Raw genomic sequence first — 18,563 nt, forward strand, 5'->3', positions numbered from 1 at the left:
TCAAAATTTTATTTCCAGAGAAAATTTTGTCAAGATTTTATTTCTGTAGAAAATTTTGTCAAAATTTTATTACTATAACAAATTTTCTCGAAATGTTATTTCTATTGAAAATTTTGTCGAAATTATATTTCAATTGAAAATGTTGTCAAAATTTTATTACTATAGAAAATTTTCTCGAAATTATATTTCTATAGAAAATGTCAAAATTTTATTTCTATAGAAAATGTTGTCAAAATTTTATTTCCAAAATCTGTTAAAATTTTATTCTATAGATTTTTTCAAAATTTTGTTGCCATGGCAAAATTTGTCAAAATTTTATTTCTATAGAAAATTTTGTCAAAATTTTATTTCCAACATCTGTTAAAATTTTATTTCTATACTGTTTTTTTCCAAATTTTGTTGCCATGGCAAAACTTGTCAAAATTTTATTTCTATAGAAAATTTTGTCAAAATGTTATTTTCAAAATCTGTTAAAATTAAATTTATTTCTATATTCTCATTTTTTTTCTATAGATTTTTTTTTTTCAAAATTTTATTTCTATAGAAAATTTTGTAAAAAGTTTATTTCTATTGAAAATTTTGTCAAAATTTTATTTCTATAGAAAATTGTGCTAAAATTTTATTTCTACAGAAAATTGTGTCAAAATTTTATTTCTATAGAAAATTTTGTCAAAATTTTATTTCTATAGAAAATTTTGTCAAAATTTTATTTCTACTTTATTACTATAGAAAATTTTCTCGAAATTTTATTTCTATTAAAAATTTTGTTGAAATTTTATTTCTATAGAAAATGTCAAAATTTTATTTCTATAGAAAATTTTGTTAATTTTTTTTTCTATCGAAAATTTTATTTCTATAGAAAAATTTCTCAAAATTTTATTTCTATAGAAAATATTCTCAATTTTTTTTGTCTATAGATTTTTTTTTCAAAATTTTATTTCTATAAAAAATTTATTTCTATAGAAAATTTTGTCAAAATATTATTTCTATAGAAAATTTTGTCAAAATTTTATTGCTATAGAAAATTTTGTCAAAATTTTATGTCTATAGAAAATTTTGTCAAAATTTTATTTCTATAGAAAATTTTGTCAAAATTTAATTTCTATAGAAAATTGTGTCAAAATTTTATTTCTATAGAAAATTTTGTCAAAATCGTATTTCTATAGAAAATTTTGTCAAAATTTTATTTCTGTATATTTTTTTCCATAGTCATCACCATAGAAAATTTTGTCATTATTTTATTCCTTTTGTTTGTTATTGTTGGCTTCTCTTCAATCGTTATTGTTGTTGTTTTTTATCTCAGCTTAAAGCCATGCATTGACTAAACTACAAGTGTAGCTTAACCAACAGAGGAAAAGTATGCTTGTCAAATTTATTTGGGCAAAGACCTATAGACTGCAAGATGGTTGGATGTACAGTAGATAGGGTCACGGCCTAAAGGAAAAAAATAAGTTGATGCGGTCACCCCCCAGTTTTGTAGCATATTCGAAGACAATTTCAGAACACCAAAAAAATTTTTTTTTCGTGCACCCTACGACCCCCCGAAATACAATTTATTGTGCTGTGTCGTCATTTGAAGTCCGATCGAAAAGAAACGCATATCGTTGTTCGTGGTTGAACAGGGGCTATATTTCGTGCATTGGTCATTTTTGACTCCGACGTCAAATTTGATTTTTAATATATTTAGTTCGCTTCGTATAGCCCTATAATGCCCATTTCTTATAACCATTATAAAGATCTTAACAAAATATGAAACTTCATCAGCATGGATGCTGATGAGGAATGTGGTAATTCCGAAACAGCTGTACATCCAATCATCTTGCAGTCTATAGGGCTTTGCCCAAATAAATTTGACAAGCATACTTTTCCTCTGTTGGTTAAGCTACACTTGTAGTTTAGTCAATGCATGGCTTTAAGCGGAGATAAAAAAAACAACAATAACGATTGAAGAGAAGCCAACAATAACAAACAAAACGAATGAAGATAGAGGAAGCACGCTCAAAAACAAACCCAGCCAAATACATTCAAATCGATGATTTGAGTTTGGCAAAGGAAAAGAGATATGCTGGCAAATTTGTTTAGGCAGTAGCCGACTTTCAAACCCTTTTTCGGGAGGTTCAAGTGTAGTTCACTTTGGGTTGAGTGAATTACCCGAATTTATTCTGATAATTGGTTGATAGTTTTGCTGCAAGTAGAGGATGCTGATGAGGAATGTGGTAATTCCGAAACAGCTGTACATCCAACCATCTTGCAGTCTATAGGGCTTTGCCCAAATAAATTTGACAAGCATACTTTTCCTCTGTTGGTTAAGCTACACTTGTAGTTTAGTCAATGCATGGCTTTAAGCGGAGATAAAAAACAACAATAACCATTATTTTATTCCTATAGAACAATTTTGACAAAATTTTATTACTATAGAAAATTTTGTCAAAATTTTATGTCTATATTAAATTTGTCAAAATTTTATTTCTGTAGAAAATTCCAGTCACGGTTGCCACAGTAGGTAGAATTCTACCAAGCAGGTGGAATTTTGTACTGTTTTGTAGAAGTTTTGGTAGATTTTGCAAAATCCAACTCCACAAGTTTTCTATAGAAATAAAATTTTGACAACATTTTCTATAGAAATAAAATTTTGACATTATTGTGACAAAATTTTCTATAGAAATAAGATATTGACAAATTTTTCTATACAAAATTTTTTTTTTAATAAAATATTTTATTTCTATAGAAAATTTTGTCAACATTTTTTTTCTATAGAAAATTTTGTTAAAATCTTATTTCTATAGAAAATTTTGTTACAATTTTGTCCATTTTTGGAAGAATTCTACTATTTTGGGTAGAATTCTCTGGCAGCCTTGGTAATTGCGGCACAAAAATTCAAATACTATGACTTTCACCTTGAAGACACGCATCAAAATGAACGACCTGCATAATTCGACGAAGATCAATTTCCTGTTCAAAATCTCTTCTACCACTTCACTATTAGGCTTTCTTTACATCCGCTCTATGCGAATAAGCTCCTAAGAGATTTTGTAGAAAGAGAGAGAGAGAAATTCTCTCAGATGTTGTTCTCCTACAATCTGAACTAGGCGAATAAGACCAAGGAGAGATTGCAGGCGAGTCTCCAGAAGTAAGCGAGTTCCATAGACGATTGGGTCGTCACCTAAATACGACGATTCTCTTGGCCCTGATTGGCCTATAGAATATAAGCTTCTAAAATAGCTGCCTCGGTTCCTCTGTATATGCAGAAAGATTATGTTGTAAAGAGATCCCATATAACACAATCTCTCGATTGACTTACATCAGAACCTTTTGATGCTTTTTTTTGTAATTTTTCTAACCCATTTTTAGAGACCTTCAGATTTCCCATTGTCCCCACAGTGCCATTGATATTTCCATTACTTTCGTTTGTTCAACCCTAAGCCAGTTAGATTTTGCTTTTGCGTGTCATCAAGGCTCCATCTAAAGGCAAGTTTGTTTGTTTTTGTTTTTTTGTTGTCCCTACACTGCTCCTCATGTCACTACAGTATTTAATTAATTTTCAATTTTCCCATTTGCCAGCATTGTCGTAAGGGACGGACAGATTCACTGGCTTCACTTTGCAAAAAGACATGTCATCACTTGATAAGGAAATTTTGTTGGCATGTTGTTGTAGTAGTTGCTAATTTTAACAAAATATTCAAATATTCGTTGTTGTCGCAAACTGAAATGTTCACGCCATTTTGTAGCCCCCTTCCAAGCCTTACTAAAAATACCCCTTTGGGGCATATATATTTTTTTCTTCTTCTCAACGGCATCCTATTTATTTGGTGGCCAATTTGTTTAGCATGTCTTGGAGAGGACACCAAATTAAAGGATGTTTAGTTTTCCTGAGACCATCTAATTGTAGCTATACTGTTGCTATTGTTGTTGTTGTTAATTTTAACAACGAAATAATTAGGAAAAGCAGAAGAAGCATCAGAAACATCATTGATAGTAGACTAAGATCCTGGAAGCACAAGCATTTACAGCAATGAAAATTTCTGTTAATTTTGTGCAAAATAATCAAAAGCTTCTGTTTTGTGTTAAGCTGATGATAGTGATGGTTGATAGTTAAATTTAAACATTAAATTTAAAATTTTCCAAGGGGCATTTGAATCTTTATTCAGTGTTGGCAAGTAATAGAAGACTTTTGAAAGGTCAGTTGAAATAAAGTGTTTTTTTATAACAACACACTTTAAAGAGGATAGAGCTACTTCTTTACATTGAGTTCTCAGTACCAGATGGGCTCAATGGATCCAGCTCGTTGATGCACCCGTCATATGTACCGTCCTTGTGCTTATAATGGGAGGCATGCATTTTAGAGAATGAAGAAGTATACTCAAGAGAGTATATCCCAAGTCTTACTCATATTGTACTGAATGTGTGAGAGAGAGGGAGAGAGCATGCATTTCAGAGAATGAAGAAGTATACTCAAGATAGTATATCCCAAGCCTTAGCCATATTGTACTGATTATGAGAGAGAGAGAGAGGAGAATCGATTCAAATATTCAGTAATGCCAATTTATAGCTAGATATATTTTTGATGTTGAGCTGCTACAAAATTTGTAAAATTGCTATTAACCACACATTTAGCCATTTTTGATATAAATTGCGTTTGCCGCTTACTGTATATCACGATTATTTATGAAATGTTCTGTGTTACCACCATAATATCAATATGATCAATATCAATATCAGTATCAATATCAATATCAATGTCCGTCCATCTGTCTGTTGACATCACGCCTACTTCCGCACGAAACAAGAAGTCGCTTTGAAACCATATTTAGATATAGTCCCATATAAACCAATGCACATGTTTGACTTTGAGCTTCTTGGGGCCGCATTTTTCACCCGATCTTAAGCTTCCATACAAAATTTGTTCCATATCTGACCATAATTACATATAGCTCCGATATAGATTTGATTTATTGAACCTACAGGACCACATATTTCCGATTGAAAATTAGTGTGTTAACTGAAGAGGTAAAATACAACGACACCTCTTCGATTTTATCTGCCGAATTAGCTAAATTAATTGTTTAGCCGTGGTTAAATGCAGAAGTCGGAAGAGTATTTAGTCAAGGGAACACTTTGAAAATAATGTTAAAAACTAATTGATTGCCATCTAATTTTATTTTATGTGAACTGTTATATTTTCTAGCTTGATCGCATTTTGTGTACTAATCCGGTTGCCACAGATTATAGAATTCTACCAAAACTAGATTTTGTACTAATTGGTAATTTGGTGGAAATCTTGATGTTATGTTAGATTATGGCAAATATACCTCTTAGTTGAGTTACTCCACAAATTTTCTTTAGAAATAAACTTTTGACAAAATTTTCTATATAAATAAAAATTTGAGAAAATTTTCAATAGAAATAAAATTTTGAGAAAATTTTCCGTAGAAATAAAATGTTGAGAAAATTTTCCATAGAAATAAAATATTGACAAACTGTTCTATAGAAATTAAATTTTGATAAAAATTTTCTATAGAAGAAAAATTTTGATAAAATTTTCTATAGAAATAAAAGTTAGACAAAACTTTCTATAGAAATAAAATTTTGAGAAAATTTTCTATAAAAATAAAATTTTTGATAAAATCGTTTATACCAATAAAATTTTGAGAAAATTCTTTATGAGGAAAAATTTTGACAAATTTTCTATAGAAATAAAATTTTGAGAAAATTGTTTATACAAATCAAATTTTGGGAAAATTTTCTATAGAAATAAAATGTTTAGAAAATTTTATACAGAACTAAAATTTTGACAAAATTTTCTATAGAAATAAAGTTTTGACAAAATTTTCTATAGAAATAAAATTTTGACAAAATTTTGTATAGACACAATTTTCTATAGCAATAAAATATTTAGAAAATTTAATACAGAACTAAAATTTTCTACAGAAATAAAGTTTTGACAAAATTTTCTATAGAACTAAAATTTTGACAAAATTTTCTATAGAAATAAAATTTTGACAAAATTTTCTATAGAAATAAAATTTTGACAAAATTTCCTAAAGAAATTAAATTTTCTATAGAAATAAAATTTTGACAAAATTTTCCGTAGAAATAAAATTTTGACAAAATTCTCTATAGAGATAAAATTTTGAGAAAATTTTTTATGGAGATAAGAATTTGACAAAATTTTCTATCGAAATAAAATTTTGACAAATTTCCTATAGATATAAAATATTTAGAAAACTTTCTAGAGAAATGTACAAAATTTTCTATAGAAATGAAATTCTGACAAAATTTTCTATAGAAATAAAAGTTTGACAAAACTTTCTATAAAATAAAATTTTGAGAAAATTTTCTATAAAAATAAAATTTTTGAGAAAATCGTTTATACAAATAAAATTGTGAGAAAATTCTTTATGGGGAAAATTTTGACAAAATTTTCTATAGAAATAAAATTTTGAGAAAATTGTTTATACAAATAAAATTTTGGGAACACTTTCTATAGAAATAAAATGTTTAGAAAATTTTATACAGAACTAAAATTTTTACAAAATTTTCTATAGAAATAAAGTTTTGACAAAATTTTCTATAGAAATAAAATTTTGACAAAATTTTGTATAGACACAATTTACTATAGCAATAAAATGTTTAGAAAATTTAATACAGAACTAAAATTTTGGCAAAATTTTCTACAGAAATAAAGTTTTGACAAAATTTTCTATAGAACTAAAATTTTGACAAAATTTTCTATAGAACTAAAATTTTGACAAAATTTTCTATAGAAATAAAATATTGACAAAATTTCCTATAGAAATTAAATTTTCTATAGAAATAAAATTTTGACAAATTTTCTATAGATATAAAATATTTAGAAAACTTTCTAGAAAAATTTACAAAATTTTCTATAGAAATAAAATTTTGACAAAATTTTCTATAGTAAAAATTTTTTGACAAAATAAAATTTTGAGAAAATTTTCCAATTTTCTATCGAAAGAAAATGTTGCCAAATTTCCTATAGAAATAAAATTTCTAGAGAAATGTACAAAATTTTATATAGAAATAAAATTTTGACAAAATTTTCTATAGTAAAAATTTTTTGACAAAATAAAATTTTGAGAAAATTTTCCAATTTTCTATCGAAATAAAATTTTGCCAAATTTCCTATAGAAATAAAATTTCTAGAGAAATGTACAAAATTTTCTATAGAAATGAAATTTTGACAAAATTTTCTATAGAAATAAAATTTTGACAAAATTTTCTATAGTAAAAAAAAAACTACATTCAAATCAATGATTTGAGTGTGGCAAAGGAAAAGATATATGCTTGCAAATTTGTTTAGGCAGTAGCCAACTATCAAACCTTTTTTCGGAAGGTTCAAGTGTAGTTCACTTTGGGTTGAGTGAATTACCCGAATTTATTCTGATAATTGCTTGATAGTTTTGCTGCAAGTAGAGGATGCTGATGAGGAATGTAGTGATTCCGTAGGTTAGATTAGGTTAGGTGGCAGCCCGATGTATCAGGCTCACTTAGACTATTCAGTCCATTGTGATACCACATTGGTGAACTTCTCACTTATCACTGAGTGCTGCCCGATTCCATATTAAGCTCAATGACAAGGGACCTCCTTTTTATAGCCGAGTCCGAACGGCGTTCCACATTACAGCGAAACCACTTAGAGAAGCTTTGAAACCCTCAGAAATGTCACCAGCATGGGATAATCCACCGCTGAAAAACTTTTTTGGTGTTCGGTCGAAGCAGGAATCGAACCCACGACCTTGTGTATACAAGGCGGGCATGCTAACCATTGCACCACGGTGGCTCCTGTGGTGATTCCGTAATTGCTGTACATCCAACCATCTTGCAGTATATAGGGCTTTGCCCAAATAAATTTGACAAGCATACTTTTCCTCTGTTGGTTAAGCTACATTTGTAGTTTAGTCAATGCATGGTTTTAAGCTGAGATCAAAAACAACAGTAAAAATTTTTGGCAAAATTTTCTATAGAAATAAAAATTTAACAAAATTTTCTATAGACATAGAAAAGATTTGTATCTGGCGTTTTCTTTTCAATGGCTCTATTAACCATGTTCCTTAATCTATATCTGTCCATAAAGCTCGAATAATAATTGTATAATTAGATATAGACATAAAATCTTGAGAAAATTCTCTAGCTTTTTGCTATAACATTTATTTGGTTTCTCAATAATTGGCAACACTGCATATATTCATCACACCAAACATATGTCACCAGCATTTCAAACTCTCTATCTCTCTTTGTCATTCTGGTTTTCGCGTACATAAATAGCATATATAATAATATTGGCAAAATTACGCATTATCGAGAAAAAAATATTAGGATATCGTCAATATGCATAAGTACGAGGTTTGCCTTTTATATTCCGGGATTGGAGAACAAAACCCAATATTAATAATGGAAATTTTCTTTATTGGTTTTCTGCATATTCTCCTTATCTCCAATACATGGATTCTGAACGCATCAACCATTTCTTCAGGTGTCGAAAAACATTGAACTCTTATTTTATATTACGTACACTCAAAAAAAGTTTTATTGGATCCAAAGATGTTGACTTTCACTTAAAGATTTTGGTATTGATTCCGAGCCAAAGATGGACTCTTGTAGGATCATTTTACTGTCTTTTTTAACTTATATTTTCCAGTTTCTTTTATATAGCAATAGAATTTTTCCAGTCGGGCTAATGTAGATTTTTTTAAAAATCGGATTCGCTCTATTCTTAGCTATTTATCATTAAACTCGCTTAAATTTGTAAATTCCTTAGTTTTCCGTTTTCTCCGTAGAGCCATACCATATTGACTCTTTGTTATTGTAAATATTTTTCCTGTGTCAAATATCTTTATGTGAAATCTTTTAACAAATAAAGTAACAAAAGCAACAACCTTATCTCCTTATCAATTATCCTCACTTGTACCTTAATTTGGCATACATTTTCTACTCTCATTTGTTGGTGAGGAATTTTTTTTTGTTTTGGAAACAATACTCTTAGGCTAAGTACTCAGAGGTAGTAATGAGATGATTCTCTATGTTAATTTAATCTTAAGTGATGTCCGTTTACTCATTATCCTATTCAAGGATGTTAATGTAGAAGCATAGCCAGCATAGTTTTCGTATTTCTTAACAAATCCATATTCAAGTTCCAATTTGTTAATGCTGTCCAAAACATAGAAACAATAACAACAACAACAGCAACAACAATGACAAGATAGACAAGTAGCAGTTGAGAATTTTTCGAAATCCGAAATTGTTTGCATAAACATACTAAAGCAACACTAACACCATTGCCACCAATATCATCAACAGCAAAGAGAATGCAAAATACAAAATGAGAGAGAGGGAGAGAAATCAAACTAACTGCAAAGTGGAGAAATGAAAAGTTTGACTATGAGAATGAATTATTTCTGTACACTGGGATTGTTTTGTTGATTTGGATTTCATGGAAATTGATATTCATAGATAGATTACTAGGAAAAGTCTTTTTTTGTCGAAATATATATTCCTGATCACAGTTAAAGTTTTTGGGGCCGTATACTGATGATATTTGTTCCCCCTACTCCAATCCCATGACGTACAATTCCACAGTTCTCTCATTTTTAGATTCCCTCACTCTTGGGAGAACTAGCGAATTGTATGTCATTGATTAAGGCGGTGGGAGGATGGGGGGGCAATCAGAACCGTCATCACAACCATCCACTTAATTGTTAAACTCCAAAACAATATGTTATCTTCCGGTTTTTGCATACTAAATCGATTTTTGTTTCTCTCAATGTATTCTCACTCAAAGATTTTGTTGAAATTAATTCTTCTTCACTCTACACACACAAACATACAGAGTTTCATTTCTTTCTTTTTTTAGGGGGGAATATTTGAAGATTGCCATAGAATTGTAAATTTAATTTCAATTTCAGTGTCATTTCGTTTTTAATGAAAAAGTCATTAAGACTTGTTGAGTTTCGTTCATTTTGTTATGGATTTCACTTGAAATGTTAATGGCTTTCTTAATTATTTACATTAAGCTATTGTCTTTAGCATATTATTTGGTTTTTTTTCACATTCTGTGTGTTTTTTCGTTTGTTTTAGCTTCTCTTCTTTCATCCACTTGTGGATTGGGGCAATTGGGAAATTGCTTACCTTAAATCCAAATATTGATAGACTGATGTTATACCCAAATTGAAATAGACTGGAACAAAGATGAAACACACTAAGGGATATGCACTGGCCATGCCATAAATGATTTCCCACATGGCTGATCCGCGATAGTATAACTCACTGGGATAACCTGAAATATATAGGATAGAGTATAGAATAGAGTTGTAAAGTTAATTTTTTTTTTGTTGTTTTTGTAACCATCTTCTATTGGCCTATAGGCTTGGTTATTTTCACAATAAATATAAATAATTTAAAGAAATAAATAAAGTAAAATAAAATAGCAAATTTCGATCCGATGAAATTTGCTCGTCCAGGGGACTCTGCAAACCAAATGAGGAGGTCGGTTTATATGGGGTTCGATATGGGGTCTGCGACCAATATTTGGGGGTACATTTTAAAATAGTGATGTGATTTACTTGTCCAACACAATGTTTGAAAATCGCTATAAGGGGATAATAGAGAGTATCACATGCCAAATATCAATGACTTTTTGGCTCTATGGGACTCAAGAAATCAAGTCTGGGAAACGGTGTAGATGAGGGCGATAACTAAATGCGGTCCGATATGACCGATTTGCCATACAATTTTACATCTGTAACAACTTCTTGTGCAATCCAAAAATAATCTATTAAAATTTAATAAAATATCTACCAAATTTAAAAATCGTACTTTGAAAGTTTTTGATTACTGTTTTGTGGCTAGTATGAAAAAATGTTTTTTTTTTTCTTCGAAAGATATGTTTTATTTTATAACTTTTTTTTCAGTATTTGCAATGTTATATATTATTATCTCTCCTATTAGAAACATTTTTTTTTTTTGGTGTATAAATATTCTTTGAATTGTCAAAGTGTCGAATTTTATTGCTTGTACCAACAAGGGAAAGTTTTAGCTTGTACCAACAAGGGAAAGTTACTACTTCTTTAAAAAGGGAGTACTTACTAACAATGGACTTTGTTCGTTTTTGTTTTTTGTTTTTGTGACCTAACACGAAACTTAAAATTATTATATATTTTGAATTTATTGACAAATTTGTCAAAACGTTATTTCTATAGAAACTTTTGTTAAATTTTTTTCTACAGAAATTTTTTTTCTCAAAATTTTATACTCTGTAGAAAATGTTGTCAAAAATTTATTCCTAAAGAAATTTTTATCAAAATTTTATTTCTATAGAAAATTTTTCCAAAAGTTTATTACTATAGAAAATTTTATCAAAATTTTAGTTTATATATTTTGTCAAAAATGTATTTTTATAGAAACATTTTTAAATGTTTATTTCTATCGAAAATTTCGTCAAAATTTATTTCTATGGAAAATTGTTTTCAAAATTTTATTCTATAAAAAATGTTGTCAAAGTTTTTATACTCAATAGAAAATTTTGTCAAAATTGTATTTCCTCGGAAAATTTTGTCGAAATTTTGTGTCTATAGAAAATGTTGTCAAAATTTGATTTCCGGAGAAAACTTTGTCAATCTTTTTCTGTAGAATATTTTGTAAAATTTTTTTTCGATAGAAAATTTTGTCAAAATTTTAATTTTATAGAATATTTTGTCAAAATTTCATTTCTATAGAAAATTTTGTACAATTTTATTTCTATCGCAAATTTCGTCAAAATTTACATTTATGGAATTTTTTTTTAAATGTTATATTTATAAACATTTTTGTCAATTTCATTTCAATAGAAAATTTTTTCAATTTTTTGTGTCTATAGAAAATGTTGTCAAAATTTGATTTCCGGAGAAAATTTTGACAATGTTTTTCTGTAGAATATTTTGTAAAATTTTTTGTTCGATAGAAAATTTTGTCAAAATTTTATTTCTATCGAAAATTTTGTCAAAATGTTAATTTTATAGAATATTTTGTCAAAATTTTATTTTTATAGAATATTTTGTAAAATTTTATTTCTATCAAAAATTTCGTCAAAATTTACATCTATGGAATTTTTTTTTTCAAAATTTTATTTCTATAAAAAATTTTGCCAAAATTTTGTTTCTATAGAAAATTTTGTCAAAATTGTATTTCTTTGGAAAATTTTGCTGAAATTTTGTGTCTATAGAAAATGTTTTCAAAATTTGATTTCTGGAGAAAATTTTGTCAATCTTTTTCTATAGAATATTTTGTAAATTTTTTTTTTTCGATAGAAAATTTTGGCCACATTTTATTTTTATAGAATATTTTGTAAAATTGTATTTTTATAGAATATTTTGTAAAATTTTATTTCTATCGCAAATTTCGTCAAAATTTACATCTAAGGAAATTTTTTTCAAAATTTTATTTCTATAAAAAATTTTATCAAAAATTTGTTTCTATAGGAAATTTTGTCAAAATTTTAGTTTTATAGAATATTTTGTCAAAATTGTATTTCTATAAAAAATTTTGTGAAAATTTTATTTCTATCAAAAATTTTATCAAAATTTTATTTCTATTGAAAATTATGTCAAAATTTTAGTTGTATAGAAAATTTTGTCAAAATTGTATTTTTAAAGAATATTTTGTAAAGTTTTATTTCTATCGCAAATTTCGTCAAAATGTACAGCTATGGAAAATTTTTTCAAAATTTTATTTCTATAAAAAATTTGTCAAAATTTTATACTCAATAGAAAATTTTGTCAAAAATGTATTTCTATAGAAAATTTTCTCTAAATTTTGTGTCTATAGAAAATGTTGTCAAAATTTGATTTCTGGAGAAAAAATTTGTAAGTTTTGTTTTGTAGAATATTTTGTAAAATTTTTTTGCTATAGAAAATGTTGTTAAAAATTTATTTATATCGAAAATCAAATCAAAATTTTATTTTTATAGAATATTTTGTAAAATTTTATTTCTATCGCAAATTTCGTCAAAATTTACATCTATGGAAATTTTTTTGTAAAATTTTATTTCTCTAAAAAATTTTGTCAAAATTTTATACTCAATAGAAAATTTTCTCAAAAATATATTTCTATAGAAAATTTTGTCAAAATTGTATTTCTTTGGAAAATTTTGTGCCAGTAGAAAATGTTGTCAAAATTTGATTTCTGGAGAAAATTTTGTCAATTTTTTTCTATAGAATACTTTGTATATATAATTTTTTATACTTTTTTTCCATAGAAAATTTTGTCAAAATTTTATTTCTATCGAAAATTTTGTCAAAATTTTAATTTTATAGAATATTTTGTTAAAATTTTATTTTTATAGAATATTTTGTAAAATTTTATTTCTATCGCAAATTTCGTCAAAATTTACATCTACGGAAATTTTTTTCAAAATTTTATTTCTATAAAATTTTTTATCAAAATTTTATACTCAATAGAAAATTTTGTCAAAAATGTATTTCTATAGAAAAGTTTCTCTAAATTTTGTGTCTATAGAAAATGTTGCCAAAATTTGATTTCTGGAAAAAATTTTGTAATTTTTTTCTGTAGAATATTTTTTATTTTTTTTTTTGCTATAGAATATTTTGTCAAAATTTTATTTCTATCGAAAATTTTGTCAAAATTTTAGTTTTATAGAATAGTTTGTCAAAATTGTATTTCTATAGAAAATTTAGTCAAAATTTTATATCTATTGAAAAATTTGTCAAAAATTTATTTCTATAGAATATTTTGACAACATTTTATTTCTGTAGAAAATTTTGACAAAATTTTATTTTTATAGAAATTCTTGTCAAAATTTTATTTTTTATAGAAAATTGAAGTATTCCTTATTTTGAGTGGAATATTTTGCAAAACCTACCAAAACATCAAGAATTCTACCAATTTACCAAATACTAACATATCTATTATTTATATACTATAATTGTTAAAATTTTATTCCTATAGATTTTTTTTTTCAAAATTTTATAACTATAGGAAATTTTATCAAAATTTTATTTTTGTAGAAAATTTTGTCAAAATTTTTATTTTTGTAGAAAATTTTGTCAAAATTTTATTTCTGCAATTTTATTTATAAAAAATTGAAGTACTGCTAAGAGGGAAAGGAATATTTTACAAAATCTACCAAAACATAAAAAATTGTAACAGTAAAACAGTAAAAAGTCTATCATTTTTTGGTAATTCTACCAACTGTGCAACCATGCTTCGGATTCGGTCGGAAGTCAGGGCAATAAAATTTTTGATAAACGGGAATTTCGTTTAATGCAAATTATTTTATTTAATAGTAAATAAAAGCAAATTTATGAGAAACGATCCAACGGTTTTTTCTAATTCTTTGGCATGAAAAGAAATTTTCGTTCTTTACAAAATAAATCTCTTCTGAGACAAATATTTCGATGCGTTACAATGACGGAATAATAAAGATAGTACACGTAAAAATGTATTTTGTTAGTGGGAAATGAAATTTTAGACAAATTTCGTTGGGATCAAATGTGCCAACGAATAATATAAACCATGCGATTTATTATATATGGAAACATTTATATAGCTAACTTTACCAATAGAAGAAAACTTCGTTGGTCTAAAATTTCGTTTAGGAGTAAAGAACGATTTTTTTCTATGTATATCATCATCCATCATCCGTTATCTCTCTTTCGTGGAAAAAATTTCGATTTTTTTTAAGCATTGACACATTTGTGCCATTATTTTTGCTGTGTCACTAAATGACATATTTTTTGCTTTATTGTTTGAATTATTTTTGTTTTTTTTTATTTTTAATACAAATGTATTTAATTCCTTTTTTTTTGTACCCTAAACCACATATAAGGTAGTCGGGTAGTTGGTAGTGAGGGTATAAAAATTGTGGCGCAAATTAGCATCGCATTAAAAAAATGGTGTATTTGTCACTAAAATGGTACAAAAATTGTGTCTATATAGACTTACAGTACTAAGGCCCCATTGTTTTTTAGAGTCTATTAAAAATTAAGAACCTCACACTATCTTGGTCTCAAGTAAAATCGCTTTTGTTTTGTTCACCTTGAATTAATTCTCCCCTTATTTCAACCGACTTTTATTTCTTGACCATACCTTGCTTCCATTTATTTTCCAATGGCACACAAAACAAAACAGAGAATGGGAGTAACACAATAAGGTACAGGTATTATAATTTATTCTACGAACTTTATGATTCCCTAAGCTAATTTTGATTTAAGGATACATTAGAAAACCGTGTAGGCAAGTCGGACATTGGACATGGGACTAAACAATAAACATTAATTCTGCATCTACACATAAACTTCTTTCATTTTGTCCTAATATATGTGTGTGTTTTTAAGTAAGAGTTCTCTCTCTCTCTCTCTAGGAGTATCATTTATTACAATCTCATCTGTGAGATATTTTTTGGGGAAGCAAACAAAACACAGGCAAAAGCTGTGATCGAAAAACATTAAAACTCTCCCGCTTATGATACCTAAAAGTATTGTAGTTCGATGTTAAAATTTTGTTTCTTTTTCTATTGGGAATGAGGTTGAGAGAAAAAAACAAGCGACATAAATGCCATAAAAAAAACCAACACAGGACATATTTGCTATGCCTTCTGACCTTAGGAACTAGGGTTTGCATGTGTGTGGCTATGGGTCTGGATATTTGGGCTATGTGGTTAATGGTAACTAACCTATGGTTTTCGAGTCTCTTTTTATTCCCTTTTTCTTGGTTGTTTGGTCAGCCCAAACCATGAGTGTCGACAAAATATTCCAAAAAACAACATACACACACACACAAAAAACTTTCACAACAAAGTTTGTTCCCACGCTTCCAAATGTGACCACTGACCTAGCCTCAACTCTAGCAAACAAACAGTGGACACAAACATCGTGAATTTTTTGGGGACAAAATCCCCATATAGAGGTTTGTAGGCACCACCACCACCATCTCTCGCTATAATGCCAAGAATTTAAAAATTCTTTGTTTTGTGTGAACTTACCTAGAACAGTCCTTACGCCCAGAGTACCTCTGGCTATGGAAATCATTACGGCTACAATGGAAACACCGCCTGTTGCAAATACATAATCGGCTTTACTGCGAGCTTTCTGTTTACCAAACAAGCGTTTCCATAGTGGCGTGAATACCGTAAAAGCGATGAATAGGGCAAACATCAAATAATCCCATCCCAGTGTGTTCAGTTCTTTGGCCATGGTGATGCTGAAATGGAAAAAAATCGGAGAGAAAAAATCAAAGAATGGTAAAAAAAATTGGGACATTTTTAAAATTTAGACTAAAGTAATCAGGATTAGTATTAGTATTAGTATTAGTATTAGTATTAGTATTAGTATTAGTATTAGTATTAGTATTAGTATTAGTATTAGTATTAGTATTAGTATTAGTATTAGTATTAGTATTAGTATTAGTATTAGTATTAGTATTAGTATTAGTATTAGTATTAGTATTAGTATTAGTATTAGTATTAGTATTAGTATTAGTATTAGTATTAGTATTAGTATTAGTATTAGTATTAGTATTAGTATTAGTATTAGTATTAGTATTAGTATTAGTATTAGTATTAGTATTAGTATTAGTATTAGTATTAGTATTAGTATTAGTATTAGTATTAGTATTAGTATTAGTATTAGTATTAGTATTAGTATTAGTATTAGTATTAGTATTAGTATTAGTATTAGTATTAGTATTAGTATTAGTATTAGTATTAGTATTAGTATTAGTATTAGTATTAGTATTAGTATTAGTATTAGTATTAGTATTAGTATTAGTATTAGTATTAGTATTAGTATTAGTATTAGTATTAGTATTAGTATTAGTATTAGTATTAGTATTAGTATTAGTATTAGTATTAGTATTAGTATTAGTATTAGTATTAGTATTAGTATTAGTATTAGTATTAGTATTAGTATTAGTATTAGTATTAGTATTAGTATTAGTATTAGTATTAGTATTAGTATTAGTATTAGTATTAGTATTAGTATTAGTATTAGTATTAGTATTAGTATTAGTATTAGTATTAGTATTAGTATTAGTATTAGTATTAGTATTAGTATTAGTATTAGTATTAGTATTAGTATTAGTATTAGTATTAGTATTAGTATTAGTATTAGTATTAGTATTAGTATTAGTATTAGTATTAGTATTAGTATTAGTATTAGTATTAGTATTAGTATTAGTATTAGTATTAGTATTAGTATTAGTATTAGTATTAGTATTAGTATTAGTATTAGTATTAGTATTAGTATTAGTATTAGTATTAGTATTAGTATTAGTATTAGTATTAGTATTAGTATTAGTATTAGTATTAGTATTAGTATTAGTATTAGTATTAGTATTAGTATTAGTATTAGTATTAGTATTAGTATTAGTATTAGTATTAGTATTAGTATTAGTATTAGTATTAGTATTAGTATTAGTATTAGTATTAGTATTAGTATTAGTATTAGTATTAGTATTAGTATTAGTATTAGTATTAATATTGTGATGGCAAAAGTCGCCAGATGGCTTGTTTTTACCCACAACACTAATGTACTAGAGTATAGGATAACGTCATCTATTGGATTTGACAAGCAATGTTTACTTGAGCTGTCAGCTGTGTAGGTCAACAGCTGCGTGATGTGTGAGTGGCCGAGCGGCTGTGGCTATAAAAGGAGTAGCGAGACAAGAAACTGGGCGGTTGGTTGGCGATCGCCAAAGAGGTAAGAACTAATTTTAGTTAATGCTGAGTAAATCTCAGCTTCAAATAAAATTAATACAAACCACAAAAGAGGATCTTCCACCCAGCGCAGCTCGGCCAGCGAAGTATAATATTCGTCCGACACCCCTCCTTGGTCAGCGAAGTATAATCTTCGTCTGAAACCCCTCCCTTGCTTAGCGAGGTATAATCTTCGTTTGACACCCCTCTCCTCGCCACCTTGTTCAGAGAAGTATAATCTTCGTCTGACCATCCCTTTCTCTCTGACCTCCTCACCGCTCCCCTTCACCATCGAAACAGAACTTCGCCATCCAATCTACAACCCCTAACCCCTGTGTCCGAGTTCCCCTGGATCGTCAATAGAAGAAAACGGGCCCGTATATCCGCCCGCCCACTCCTAGCGCCGCGAGGAGTAACTATCTGCGTGGGACGACTAGATTTGTGACTATATTTAACATTTTTGTGTGATTATTGTGTTCAACCTGTGTAAATGAATAACTTTTGTGCATGTAAAAGAAATAAGCAGTGTTTCTTTCTCTGGCAGTCAACTAAAAATAAATGGTTTGTAACGACCCTGTTACCCGCTGAGTCTATCCTGGTATAGTTTTTGAAATTCATTCTATTATAACGACTAACTGAGAGTAAATTGCTAATATCTTTTCTCTGGTTATTTTTAACTGAAAAATTTTCAGCAGTTAAGTTTCTAACTAGCATAAATATACAGACAAGATAACAGATATGATATATGCTTCATGAAAATGGATATAAGGAAAATTGGAAACTAGTGCAAATTGTTCGACAAATTCAAGAAAATTTGCTATACATAATTTTGTTATTTGACTTGTTAGAGAAAATTTAT

General features: G+C 27.7%; 1 protein-coding gene across 8 annotated transcripts in view; it reads right to left on the reverse strand.

The window, feature by feature from the left end:
* The window catches only part of LOC142235782 (sodium-coupled monocarboxylate transporter 2), a 406,987-nt gene that overhangs the window by 113,000 nt on the left and 275,424 nt on the right, over positions 1-18,563 (reverse strand). For all 8 annotated transcript variants that reach the window (XM_075307130.1, XM_075307217.1, XM_075307062.1 and 5 more), the window contains 2 exons: positions 15,995-16,212; positions 10,147-10,294 (listed from right to left, as the gene is read on the reverse strand). In XM_075307130.1, coding sequence (XP_075163245.1) covers positions 10,147-10,294; positions 15,995-16,205 — 359 coding nt within the window. In that variant the 5' untranslated portion in view covers positions 16,206-16,212. The remainder of the gene's footprint in view (positions 1-10,146; positions 10,295-15,994; positions 16,213-18,563) is intronic.

Source organism: Haematobia irritans, chromosome 1, assembly GCF_050003625.1.
Source record: "Haematobia irritans isolate KBUSLIRL chromosome 1, ASM5000362v1, whole genome shotgun sequence".
In the NCBI taxonomy this organism is placed as follows: domain Eukaryota; kingdom Metazoa; phylum Arthropoda; class Insecta; order Diptera; family Muscidae; genus Haematobia; species Haematobia irritans.